Source organism: Oncorhynchus tshawytscha, linkage group LG16, assembly GCF_018296145.1.
Source record: "Oncorhynchus tshawytscha isolate Ot180627B linkage group LG16, Otsh_v2.0, whole genome shotgun sequence".
In the NCBI taxonomy this organism is placed as follows: Eukaryota; Metazoa; Chordata; class Actinopteri; order Salmoniformes; family Salmonidae; genus Oncorhynchus; species Oncorhynchus tshawytscha.
In genome coordinates, this window is record NC_056444.1 from 34,689,966 (window position 1) to 34,704,178 (window position 14,213).

General features: G+C 41.1%; 1 protein-coding gene across 1 annotated transcript in view; it reads right to left on the reverse strand.

Annotated features, from left to right (window-relative positions):
* The window catches only part of LOC112215608 (cadherin-12-like), a 207,253-nt gene that overhangs the window by 75,721 nt on the left and 117,319 nt on the right, over nucleotides 1-14,213 (reverse strand). The window contains exon 4 of the mRNA XM_024374772.2: nucleotides 2,083-2,202. Coding sequence (XP_024230540.1) covers nucleotides 2,083-2,202 — 120 coding nt within the window. The remainder of the gene's footprint in view (nucleotides 1-2,082; nucleotides 2,203-14,213) is intronic.

The following is a 14,213-nucleotide window of genomic DNA, read 5'->3' on the forward strand; positions in this document are numbered from 1 at the left end:
GCGTGCAGGGTCGGAGAGGTGCTGATCCTTTGGCACGGTCATAGATGCCAAGCCACTACCATTACTTCTGCAGTCAATACCACTAGCACTACCACTACTACTATTTCACACAAAAATACTTCAAGACAAGCAAGCACACACATTTTCTCTAAGACATGTCCTTTTCTAGTTGAATTTACATTTTTACAGAGGACAAAGTAATGTGCACTGCACGCATATTGAATTTAATTTTTTTTCTCTCCACGTGTTGTTGTGTTACAAAGTGGGCTTAAAATGTATTTAATTGTAATTGTTTTGTCAATGATCTATACAAAAAAAGTTTGCTTAAATTTTCATATGCTGAATTTAAAAAAAAGTTCAACTCTACCAATAGTTTTGTCACTACTGTATAACTGTTAAATAGCAAATGTGCCTACTCTGGTCTTGGCACATGTGCTCCAGCCAACAGCTCGCAGATACAGTGTGGGTAGGCTGTGCACTGCAGCCTGGTCTCAGAGCATTTCGCATTATTCCATATGTAAATTTGGGACACTCCATTTAGTATGATATGTTACATTTCGCATGGTATGTATTAATCTATGGATGTCCATCACCTATTTTGTATGATTATATGTTATGAATTTGCAAATCGTACAATATATGATGAATTTGCAAATACGTTGTTATGTTATGTTCCGAATTCTAGCTAGGTGGGTAATATTAGCTAGCTGGCTAACATTAACTAGGCTAGGGGTTATGGTTAGGGGTTAAGGTTAGGGTTAAGTTTAGGAGTTAGGTTAAAGGGTTATGGTTAGGGTTAGCTAAAATGATTAATGTTAGGATTAGGGGAAGGGTAACTAAAACGGTTAGGGTTTGGGGAAGGGTTAGCTAACATACTAAGTAGTTTCAAAGTAGCTAAAAAGTAGTAAGTGGTGGTTGAAAGTTGCTAATTAGCTAACATGCTAAAGTAGTCCATGATAAGATTGGAACTTGCAACCTTTGGGTTGCTAGATATTCGGCTTATACATCCACCCACCCCGCATTAAGTAACCATACCAAATGTAACATATCGTACTAAATTGAATGTCCAGGATTTATATTTACTATGTTACCTCTACTTTACGAGACCAGGTTGGCTGCAGATAGGCTAGTGTGCATGATGAGATTATTATGGATAAGAGCGAGAATATTTTGGGTGGCCAAATAGCAGTCAAGCATCAATCATCCTGTCACCAGAATAGGACCCTCAAAATGTATTGGAAAGGAGCATCAAGATCACTATGCACTTTCACCACCATGTGAAGTTCATCATAACTTATTTCATCTGTAACCTAATAAACTGCATTGTTTCATAGTGGGAGGACCATACACCATATCATCGCGTGACTACAAGTTTACTTCAATATGATGGTTATCATATCAATAATGGAGCATAAAGGCGGTTCAACCGCCATTTCACACATTCATTTTACAGATACAAAAAGATCCCACCATGTCAAACGAACAGATTAACTGTTGACATTTATAAAGTTGCACCAAAACTTCCTGTTTCCACCACAGTGGTCTTGTTTTTTTTTAATAGTGTGACTTTAAAAACTGTGGATGGAAATGTGGTCCACCATAAAGGAATTTAAGGAACTTTAGCTTGCCACTGTTTCTAATCCATTGCCCTGGCCAGCTACAATGTAATCACATCAAGATATCTCACTCATTTGTTTAATAGGATCAATAATGTATAATTAAATTCAAGAAAACACTTTGTCAATTCTAATCTTCAGAGTTAGAATATATGGCCACCTATACGATTATTACAGCATTTGTAAACTTTTTTTTGGACAGATAATTACCATGCCTTTTTGTCATTTCAAACAAAGCTGGATAATAGTTAACACAATCCCAAACATAACAGCATTCAACATCGACCAACATATGGGTCCTACGTGGCTCAGTTGGAGCACGGTGCTTCCCAGGACCACATGTACATAAAAACAGTAAGTTTCTTTGGATAAAAGTGTACTTTAAATGCCATATACAATTATGTAAAGAGTAACAACAATTACCAAATTAGACCCATTTCTGACTGACGTTGCCCATCTTATTTACCTGTCTTGGGATCAACAGAGAAGTATGGCTGGCCATGGAGGATGCTGTAGACCACCCTGGCACTGTTTCCGTAGGTAGGGTCATCTGCATCTGTGGCTGTCACCTGCATCACATAGGTCCCTGTAAAACATACACATACATTTATAACATTCAGATGGGGTCATTTTTTATGGAATAGTTTTCATCCAGTTTAGTAGCTTGTGCCACCATGTATGCCTCCCAAACGGCACTCTTATTCCCTACAAAGTGCACTACTTTTGAGCAGGGCTCAGGTCAATAGTAGTTCACTATGTAGTGAATAGGGAACCATTTAGGACAGAATCACTTAGACTAAAGTATGAAGAGGATATGATAGAAGATGAGTGTGGAACATTGGAACGTTGAATTATTCACTATGTGAAATATACATTTGCAGCTAAGTGGATGCTTAGCTGAAACATACATCAGGGCTAAAATGGCTGCTCAGACATGCATTCATTAGACATTGCCTCCATTATGGAAACAAAGAGCCATGCACAGCAGGAATAGGAAACAGGATGGCAGCCATCCAAACTTCCTGCTGTACCAGGAACAGAGTAATTACTTGTTATAGAAGTATGGGTTCATCCTCTGTAATTACTGAAGCTTCAATCTAAAACACCAATTGCAATTATCCACCGTCTCCACAGAAGCATGTAAACCTACTAACAAATCCAATTATTGTATCTATAAGCTCAATAAAACCACGCCTGTGGCCAAATGAGATTTCTCTGTTTTATTCCATATGTACAGGCTGGGACTGTCTGCTGGTGGACATCCAAGAGAAGCTACATGCACAAATGGCCATTGACACATGCTAATCTTTTAGTTGGCTGTAACAAGCCTTTATTTAAACAGGCTTTGCGCTGTGAGCAGATGGTAACAATTGTATTAAAACATTAGGTGAGAGAGATTAAGCCCTGCACCACACATCCGGGTAGAATGTAGCTGAGATGCTCTACACACTCTATTACTGCTATGCCAATGCTAATGGTTAAACACTCATTTACAACTAGTGCTGGTTTATCAGCATGTGCTGTATTCATGTTTTTGTTTGTGCGTTTTAGTGATGCAATCCTTTAAGAAACACTTCTATTTCCATAAAGCTTTCAAATACGAGTGCTTGGTTTAAAATGTATTAATAATAGCTAAACAAAGCTATGCACCACTTTTTAACTTGGCTCATTCCAGTTCCTTAATATTATTTGAAAATAAAACTACAGTTTTAATTGGTGTTTTGAATCCACACCCATTTCCCTAAGGAAGGCCTTTCAGTTCCATTAAATTCATTAATGTAATTAGCAGTGATTCCTATTTTTCTTAGGCACACGCTCCATAAACACCCTATTGAACCATTTATCACACACACTGCAGACAGTGTTGCCAACTATTGTTCATGGAGATCAGCAATTGGCTACATGATTTGTCACTGGAAGTCGCTAGATCACGTGTTGCCGCAATGACGGCACAGCTGCTGTCCCCGACATAGCGTTTTTTCCCCCCTCTCCATCCGCATGTAATGTAAAAATCTTCCAAGAGTGAAATAGTTCCCAATCGTTCTGATGCTTTTGATTGTGAAGTCATGTTGTAAAAACTTTCACAGCGTGAAAATGTTCCCACTCAATAATTGCATGTGCGTTTGTGTGGATGTCTGAGCTCGTGACGATTTTTCTCTCACAACCCCTCGCCCTTGATTTAGCTAGCTAATGAGCATAATTAGCTGTAAACTGGTTGTGATGGCTTGTTCTCAGAGGCGTGCAGTTTTAACTTGTTTGTACCACTAGCTAACTAACAAACAAACAAACAAATATATGTATGCACTGTCAATCGAAAACGTAGCGCCCAAGTCTTTGCAATCGCAAATAATCTCCTCACATCAACCCTCAGCACTTTGACTTGCAAGTCCTGGTATTTATATGCTGATCTCACGTCTCAACAAGCTTCTGATACAAACTTCAATACTCTTGGCCACCATTGATTGGCAGATGTATGAAGCAAATGCGAGTGTCCAATAGCACAGTTTTTGAGCTCGAGGGAGGATGTGAGAGAAACAGCAGCACGAGCTCAGCCATCCATATAAAGAGATGTGCGTGCAATTATTGAACTGGGAACATTTTCACGCTGGGAGAGATTTTGCAGCATGACATCACAATCAGAACACAATCAAAACGATTTTGAACTATTTCACACTGGGAAGATTTTTACGACACCTTTACACCCCCGTCCCTTGTTATTCTCTGCCTGTGTGTGCGCTGTTGCTCTGATTTCTGTTGCTCAGACAGCTTCTCCCACTCTTGTTTGCATCAGAACTGAGTGGGAAAAGTTGCTAAATGCTATCAAACCACAGAAACCCTCTTTGTCAAAACTCCCCAAAGGCAGCCTGAAAAGTAGTTGAACTCGCTAAATTTTGGACAAAGTCGCTAAATTGTCAACAGTGACTGCAGAATAATCTGAAAATAAGAAGTATTTCTAAAGCATGCTCAGTCCCTCATTTAAAGGTGCAATAACATTTGAATAGTTCACATAATTTCAGTTTGTGACAAAGCAAGCAATGTATAGTGTACAGAGTCCTTGTACCATCTAAACCACTGTGAAATGTATTTTCAATAAGTCAAAATATTGTATTTTCAGCAGTTTAAAGCTGGTGTACAAAACTGAAACTGCTTTCAATGAGAATGACAGAAATATGACACACATTTTGTATGTGATTTTGGATGGGTTGCCCAAAAAGTTACATAATTGCATTTTTAAAGGAAATAGTTATTTCGCAGGCAGGTCCTAAATTCTCAAAAAACACACAACACACAGAGACTAAGGTCTGCTTCAGTGCCTTCCATCTTTGTTTCCCTGTAGTGAGTTGTAGAATTAAACATTTTTTCGATTAGCTTGAAAGGGACCATGCGGATTTAGAGCACAGTTTGTGTGTGGAGTGTACAGTTAACTGCCAAAATGAAGGAAACTCTTGAGTAAATGAGGGATGCAAAGCAGTGGTGGAAAAAGTACCCAATTGTCATACCCGAGTAAAAGTAAAAATGAGTGAAAGTAACCAAATAAAATATTACTTTAATTTATTATTTATTTATTGTTATTTATTTTATTATTTATTTATTTCACCTTTATTTAACCAGGTAGGCAAGTTGAGAACAGGTTCTCATTTACAATTGTGACCTGGCCAAGATAAAGCAATGCAGTTCGACACATACAACGACACAGAGTTACACATGGAGTAAAACAAACATACAGTCAATAATACAGTATAAACAAGTCTATATACGGTGTGAGCAAATGAGGTGAGATAAGGGAGGTAAAGGCAAAAAAAGGCCAAGGTGGCAAATAAATACAATATAGCAAGTAAAACACTGGAATGGTAGATTTGCAGTGGAAGAATGTGCAAAGTAGAAATAAAAATAATGGGGTGCCAAGGAGCAAAATAAATAAATAAATAAAATAAATACAGTAGGGAAAGAGGTAGTTGTTTGGGTTAAATTATAGGTGGGCTATGTACAGGTGCAGTAATCTGTGAGCTACTCTGACAGTTGGTTCATAAAGCTAGTGAGGGAGATAAGTGTTTCCAGGTTCAGAGATTTTTGTAGTTCGTTCCAGTCATTGGCAGCAGAGAACTGGAAGGAGAGGCGGCAAAAGAAAGAATTGGTTTTGGGGGTGAACAGAGAGATATACCTGCTGGAGCGCGTGCTACAGGTGGGTGATGCTATGGTGACCAGCGAGCTGAGATACGGGGGGACTTTACCTAGCAGGGTCTTGTAGATGACATGGAGCCAGTGGGTTTGGCGACGAGTATGAAGCGAGGGCCAGCCAACGAGAGCGTACAGGTCGCAATGGTGGGTAGTATATGGGGATTTGGTGACAAAACGGATTGCACTGTGATAGACTGCATCCAGTTTGTTGAGTAGGGTGATGGAGGCTATTTTGTAAATGACATCGCCGAAGTCGAGGATTGGTAGGATGGTCAGTTTTACAAGGCTATGTTTGGCAGCATGAGTGTTTGTTGCGAAATAGGAAGCCAATTCTAGATCTAACCAGACACCTAGGTATTTGTAGTTGTCCACGTATTCTAAGTCAGAGTCGTCCAGAGTAGTCATGTTGGACAGGCGTGCAGGTGCAGGCAGCGATCGGTTGAAGAGCATGCATTTAGTTTTACTTGTATTTAAGAGCAATTGGAGGCCACGGAATGAGAGTTGTATGGCATTGAAGCTTGCCTGGAGGGTTGTTAACACAGTGTCCAAAGAAGGGCCAGAAGTATACAGAATGGTGTCGTCTGCGTAGAGGTGGATCAGAGACTCACCAGCAGCAAGAGTGACATCATTGATGTATACAGAGAAGAGAGTGACCATGACCAGCTCTGAAACCAGATTGCATAGCAGAGAAGGTATGGTGAGATTCAAAATGGTCGGTAATCTGTTTGTTGACTTGGCTTTCGAAGACCTTAGAAAGGTAGGGTAGGATAGATATAGGTCTGTAGCAGTTTGGGTCAAGAGTGTCCCCCCCTTTGAAGAAGGGGATGACCGCAGCTGCTTTCCAATCGTTGGGAATCTCAGACGACACGAAAGAGAGGTTTTATAGGCTAGTCATAGGGGTGGCAACAATTTCGGCAGATAATTTTAGAAAGAATTGGTCCAGATTGTCTAACCAGGCTGATTTGTAGGGGTCCAGATTTTGCAGCTCTTTCAGAACATCAGCTGACTGGATTTGGGAGAAGGAGAAATGGGGAAGGCTTGGGCGAGTTGCTGTGGGGGGTGCAGTGCTGTTGACCGGGGTAGGAGTAGCCAGGTGGAAAGCATGGCCTGCCGTAGAAAAATGCTTTATGAAATTCTCAATTATAGTGGATTTATCAGTGGTGGCAGTGTTTCCTATCTTCAGTGCAGTGGGCAGCTGGGAGGAGGTGTTTATTCTCTATGGACTTTACAGTGTCCTAGAACTTTGTTGAGTTAGTGTTGCAGGAAGCAAATTTCTGCTTGAAAAAGCTAGCCTTGGCTTTTCTAACTGCCTGTGTGTAATGGTTTCTAGCTTCCCTGAACAGCTGCATGTCATGGGGGCTGTTCGATGCTAATGCAGAACGCCATAGGATGTTTTTGTGTTGGTTAAGGGCAGTCAGGTCTGGGGAGAACCAAGGGCTATATCTGTTCCTGGTTCTAAATTTCTTGAATGGGGCATGCTTATTTAAGATGGTTAGGAAAACAACCAGGCATCCTCTACTGACGGGATGAGATCAATATCCTTCCAGAATACCCCGGCCAGGTCGATTAGAAAGGCCTGCTCGCTGAAGTGTTTCAGGAAGCGTTTGACAGTGATGAGTGGAGGTCGTTTGACCGCTGACCCATTACGGATGCAGGCAATGAGGCAGTGATCGCTGAGATCTTGGTTGAAGACAGCAGAGGTGTATTTAGAGGGCAAGTTGGTTAGGATGATATCTATGAGGGTGCCCGTGTTTAAGGCTTTGGGGAGGTTCATTGATAATTTGTGTGAGATTGAGGGCATCAAGCTTAGAATGTAGGATGGCTGGGGTGTTAAAATCATGTTTCAGTTTAGGTCGCCTAGCAGCACGAGCTCTGAAGATAGATGGGGGGCAATCAGTTCACATATGGTGTCCAGAGCATAGCTGGGGGCAGAGGGTGGTCTATAGCAGGCGGTAACGGTGAGAGACTTGTTTTTAGAGAGGTGGATTTTTAAAAGTAGAAGTTCAAATTGTTTGGGTACAGACCTGGATAGTAGGACAGAACTCTGCAGGCTATCTTTGCAATAGATTGCAACACCGCCCCCTTTGGCAGTTCTATCTTGTCTGAAAATGTTGTAGTTTGGGATGAAAATGTCAGAATTTTTGGTGGTCTTCCTAAGTCAGGATTCAGACACGGCTAGGACATCAGGGTTGGCAGAGTGTGCTAAAGCAGTGAATAAAACAAACTTAGGGAGGAGGCTTCTAATGTCAACATGCATGTAACCAAGGCTATTACGGTTACAGAAGTCATCAAAAGAGAGCGCCTGAGGAATAGGAGTGGAGCAAGGCACTGCAGGGCCTACTTGAGAAAAAGTCTAAAAATATTTGGTTGTAAATATACTCAAGTATAAAAAGTAAATGTAATTGCTAAAATATTCTTAAGTATCAAAGGTAATATCAAGCCAACCAGATGTTTTTTAAATTTACACTCCAACACTCAGAAATCATGTACAAAGTTCGCCAGATCAGAGGCAGTAGGGATGACGAGGGTTGTTCTCTTGATAAGTATGTGAACTGGACCATTTTCTGTCCTGCTATGCATCCAAAGTGAAACAAGTGCTTTTGGGTGTCAGGGAAAATGTACAGCGGCTTGCAAAAGTATTCACCCCCCTTGGAATTTTTCCTATTCTGTTGCCTTACAACCTGGAATTAAAATATATGTTTATGTTTGGGGGGGTTTGTATATCATTTGATTTACACAACATGCCTACCACTTTGAAAATGCAAAATATGATATACCCTGAACAAGGCAGTTAACCCCCCCAAAATCAATACTTTGTAGAGCAAGCATTTGCAGCAATTACAGCTGCAAGTCTCTTGGGCTATGTCACTATAAGCTTGGCACATCTGGCCACTGGGATTTTTGCCCATTCTTCAAGGCAAAACTGCTACAGCTCCTTCAAGTTGGACGGGTTCCGCAGGTGTACACCAATCTTTAAGTCATACCACAGATTTTCAATTGGATTGAGGGCTGGGCTTTGACTAGGCCATTCCAAGACATTTAAATGTTTCCCCTTAAACCACTCAAGTGTTGCTTTAGCAGTATGCTTAGGGTCATTGTCCTGCTGGAAGGTGAATCTTCGTCCCAGTCTGAAATCTCTGGAAGACTGAAACAGGTTTCCCTCAGAAATGTCCCTGTTTTAGCGCCCTCCATCATTCCTTCAATTCTGACCAGTTTCCAAGTCCCTGCCCATTAAAAACATCCCCACAACATGATGCTACCACCACGCTTCACTGTGGGGATGGTGTTCTCGGAGTGATGAGAGGTGTTGGGTTTGCACCAGACATTGCATTTTCCTTGATTGTCAGAAAGATACATTTTAGTCTCATCTGACCAGAGTCTATTCTTCCATATGTTTGGGGACTATCCCACATGCCTTTTGGCAAACACCAAACTGTCACGCGGAGCACACTCAGACAATGAGACTGGGATGAGATAACCAAGGTATTTTTTGAACACGGGGGGAAGATTGAGTGCAGGCCAGGGAAAGCTCAGGCAGGTTGCTGGAAACCAGGTGCGGAGGTTGAGGCTGGAGCGAGAGGTGTGGGGACAGGGTAAGCAGTTCCGGAGGGAGCGTAGAGTGGGGAATCCAGGACAGAGTAACATGACTGATGAGAAGTCGGACTGGAGACAGGGACCAGAGTCAGAGCAGGCAGAACTGTGGTGGAGAGGAAAAAAGAGTCAGGCAAGGGAAACCAGGCACAACTGGAACAAACGGCTAGAATCATGGACTGACTGGGCAGAGATTACAATCTGGCAGTGTGGAAGTGCCAGGACTGAGTACTTGTAGAGGTCTTGATTATGGAACAGGTTGCTGCTGGTGGGGATTTGCTCTGACTCCAGCACACCTGTCTCTGCCCACACACACACACACACACACACACACACACACACACACACACACACATACACACACACACACAGATGGAGAGTGAGATAGCACTGGGGGAGTGGCGGCAGGTCAAGGAGACACCGGATGAGCACTAGAGCGCGAGGCAGGAACAGATGTGACACAAACGTGTTTGCTTATTTTTTTCTTTAAGCAATGGCTTTCTTCTGGCCACTCTTCCGTAAAGCCCAGCTCTGTGGAGTGTACGACTTAGTGGTCCTATGGACAGATACTTCAATATCTGCTGCAGAGCTTTGCAGCTCCTTCAGGGTTGTCTTTGGCCTCTTTGTTGCCTCTCTGATTATAGCCCTCCTTGCCTGGTCTGTGAGCTTTGGTGGGTGGCCCTCTCTTGGCAGGTTTCTTGTGGTGCCATTTTCTTTCCATGTTTTTATAATGGATTTAATGGTGCTCTGTGGGATGTTCAAAGTTTTGGATATGTTTTTATAACCTAACCCTGATCTGTACTTCTCCACAACTTTGTGCCTGACCTGTTTGGTGAGCTCCTTGGTCTTCATAGTGCCGCTTGCTTGGTGTTGGCCATTGCTTAGGGTTGTTGCAGACACTGGGGCCTTTCAGAACAGGTGTATATATACTGAGATCATGTGACACTTAGATTGCACACAGGTGGACTTTATTTAACTAATTATTTGACTTATGAAGGTCATTGGTTGAACCAGATCTTATTTAGGGGCTTCATAGCAAAGGGGGTGAATATACAGTGGGGCAAAAAAGTATTTAGTCAGCCACCAATTGTGCAAATTCTCCCACTTAAAAAGATGAGAGAGGTCTGTATTCTTCATCATAGGTACACTTCAACTATGACAGACAAAATTAGAAAAAAATCCAGAAAATCACATTGTAGGATTTTTAATGAATTTATTTGCAAATTATGGTGGAAAATAAGTATTTGGTCACCTACAAACAAGCAAGATTTCTGGCTCTCACAGACCTGTAACTTCTTCTTTAAGAGGCTCCTCTGTCCTCCACTCGAAACCTGTAATGGCACCTGTTTGAACTTGTTATCAGGATAAAAGACACCTGTCCACAACCTCAAACAGTCACACTCCAAACTCCACTATGGCCAAGACCAAAGAGATGTCAAAGGACACCAGAAACAAAATTGTAGACCTGCACCAGGCTGGGAAGACTGAATCTGCAATAGGTAAGCAGCTTGGTTGGAAGAAATCAACTGTGGGAGCAATTATTAGGAAATGGAAGACATACAAGACCACTGATAATCTCCCTCGATCTGGGGCTCCACGCAAGATCTCACGCCGTGGGGTCAAAATGATCACAAGAACGGTGAGCAAAAATCCCAGAACCACCCGGGGGGACCTAGTAAATGACCTGCAGAGAGCTGGGACCAAAGTAACAAAGCCTACCATCAGTAACACACAAAGCCGCCAGGGACTCAAATCCTGCAGTGCCAGACGTGTCCCCCTGCTTAAGCCAGTACATGTCCAGGCCCGTCTGAAGTTTGCTAGAGAGCATTTGGATGATCCAGAAGAAGATTGGGAGAATGTCATATGGTCAGATGAAGCCAAAATAAAACTTTTTGGTAAAAACTCAACTCGTCGTTTTTGGAGGACAAAGAATGCTGAGTTGCATCCAAAGAACACCATACCTACTGTGAAGCATGGGGGTGGAAACATCATGCTTTGGGGCTGTTTTCTGCAAAGGGACCAGGACGACTGATCCGTGTAAAGGAAAGAATGAATGGGGCCATGTATTGTGAGATTTTGAGTGAAAACCTCCTTCCATCAGCAAGGGCATCGAAGATGAAACGTGGCTGGGTCTTTCAGCATGATCCCAAACACACCGCACGGGCAACGAAGGAGTATCTTCGTAAAAGCATTTCAAGGTCCTGGAGTGGCCTAGCCAGTCTCCAGATCTCAACCCCATAGAAAATCTTTGGAGGGAGTTGAAAGTCCGTGTTGCCCAGCAACAGCCCCAAAACATCACTGCTCTAGAGGTGATCTGCATGGAGGAATGGCCAAAATACCAGCAACAGTGTGTGAAAACCTTGTGAAGACTTGACTTACAGAAAACGTTTGACATCTGTCATTGCCAACAAAGGGTATATAACAAAGTATTGAGATACATTTTTGTTATTGATCAAATACTTATTTTCCACCATAATTTGCAAATAAATTCATAAAAAATCCTACAATGTGATTTTCTGGATTTTTTTTCCTAATTTTGTCTGTCATAGTTGAAGTGTACCTATGATGAAAATTACAGGCCTCTCTCATCTTTTTAAGTGGGAGAACTTGCACAATTGGTTGCTGACTAAATACTTTTTTTGCACCACTTTTCAGTTTTTTATTTTTTTGAATTTTTTTAAACAAGTCGTTTTTTTCATTTTACTTCACCATTTTGAAATATTTTGTGTATGTCCATTACATGAAATCCAAATAAAAATCCATTTAGATTACAGGTTGTAATGAAACAAAATAGGAAAAATGCAAAGGTGGGTGAATACTTTTGCATGGCACTGTATGGAATACAAAGTACATTATTTTCTTCAGGAATGTAGTGAAGTAGAAGTAAAAGTTGTCAAAAATAGAAATAGTAAAGTAAATTACATATACCTCCAAAACTACTTAAGTAGTACTTACACCACACATGCAAAGTATATTGAAAGTAATTGCATCCACATAGATATGGTTCCTAAGTTACTTAAGCAATTGTCATCCCATCATGCTTAGGTTCATGTATAAAAATGCCCAGTTGATATATTTTTTTTGGCTACCATGGCTAGAAGAAGAGATCTCAGTGACTTTGAAAAGGGGGATCTCAAAGGAGCATAGGGGGTTTAAAATGTGTGTGTGTGTGTTCATGTGTGTGTGTGTGTGTGTGTGTGTGCGTCAGTCAGTCAGTCACCAGATCTCAACCCAATTGAACACGTATGGGAGATTCTGGAGTGGCACCTGAGACGGTGTTTTACACCACCATCAACAAAACACCAATTGATGTAATTTCTCGTGGAAGAATGGTATCACTCATACCCCTCCAATAGATTTCCAGACACTTGTAGAATCTATGCCAACATTTAAGCTGTTATGGTGGCTCGTGGTGCCCCAATGCCTGATTAAGACACTTTATGTCAGTGTTTCCTTTATTTTGGCAATTACCTGTACATTGACTGTACCCGGCTCCATTAAACAATTTCTATCAGAGCACTGTAGAGATCTGATTTGCTGTTCTCTTCGCCAGGGCTTCATAGCAATTCAGATCAAGAGGAGCCAATCTCAAATTGAATTACCTTGATCTCCCTTCCCTGGGGGGAGATCATAAATACAAGCCTCGATCTGCAATGTACTCAGGCACATTGTGCCTAACTGGCTTGCTCACAGAAACATCAACATTTGTTCTCTATCTCCCTCCTGTTTACCTGTGATTATAAAACTCCTTTTCTTATGGTATTTTTTTTACTATGTCTCGATATAAACCTCAGTACAATACAGTGTTGTTCATTCTAAGAAATGCATCTATTTTGCTATGACAAGTTATCTTCTCTAGGGTAGGGGGCACTATTTTCACCTCCGGATGAAAAGCATGCTCAAAGTGAACTGCCTGCTACTCAGGCCCAGAAGCTAGGATATGCATATAATTGGATAGAGAACACTCTAAGGTTTCCAAAACTGTTAAAATACTGTATGTGAGTATAACAGAACTGATTTAGCAGGCAAAAACCTGACAAAAATCCATCCAGGAAGTAAGATTGTTTTATTTTTGTAGTTTTCTATTTAATGCCATTACAGTATCTATTGACTTAGGACTCGAATTGCAGTTCCAATGCCTTCCACTAGATGTCAACAGTCTTTAGAAATTGAAAAATGACGGAGTAAGACCAGTCTGAATGACTGGACCCTACAGTGTCACAGAGCTTCTTCATGCGCAATCCCGAGAGCGCACCTTTCCTGTTGACCTTATAATTGACAACGTTATTGTCCGTTTGAAATATTATCAATTATTCAGGCTAAAAACAACCTGAGGATTGAATATAAACATCGTTTGGCATGTTTCTATGAACTTTACGGATACAATTTTGATTTTTTTTTTTTATCTGCCGGTTGTGACTGCGTTTGAGCCTGTGGATTACTGAAAAAACGTGCGAACAAAGGGTTTTGGATATAAAGAGAGACTTTATCGAACAAAACAAATTTTTTTTGAGTAAATTAATGTCTTCTGAGTGCAACCATATGATGATCATCAAAGGTTAGTGATTCATTTTATCTCTACTTCTGACTTGTGTAACTGTTCTACTTGGCTGGTTACTGTTTGTAATGATTTGTCTGCTGGGTAATGTTCTCAAATAATCGCATGGTATGCTTTCGCCGTAAAGCCTTTTTAAAATCTGACACCGTGTTTGGATTCACAAGAAGTTCATCTTTAAACCTATATATATCACTTGTATGTTTTCAGAATTTTTATAATCAGTATTTCTGTTTTTGAATTTGGTGCTCTGCAATTTCACTGGATGTTGG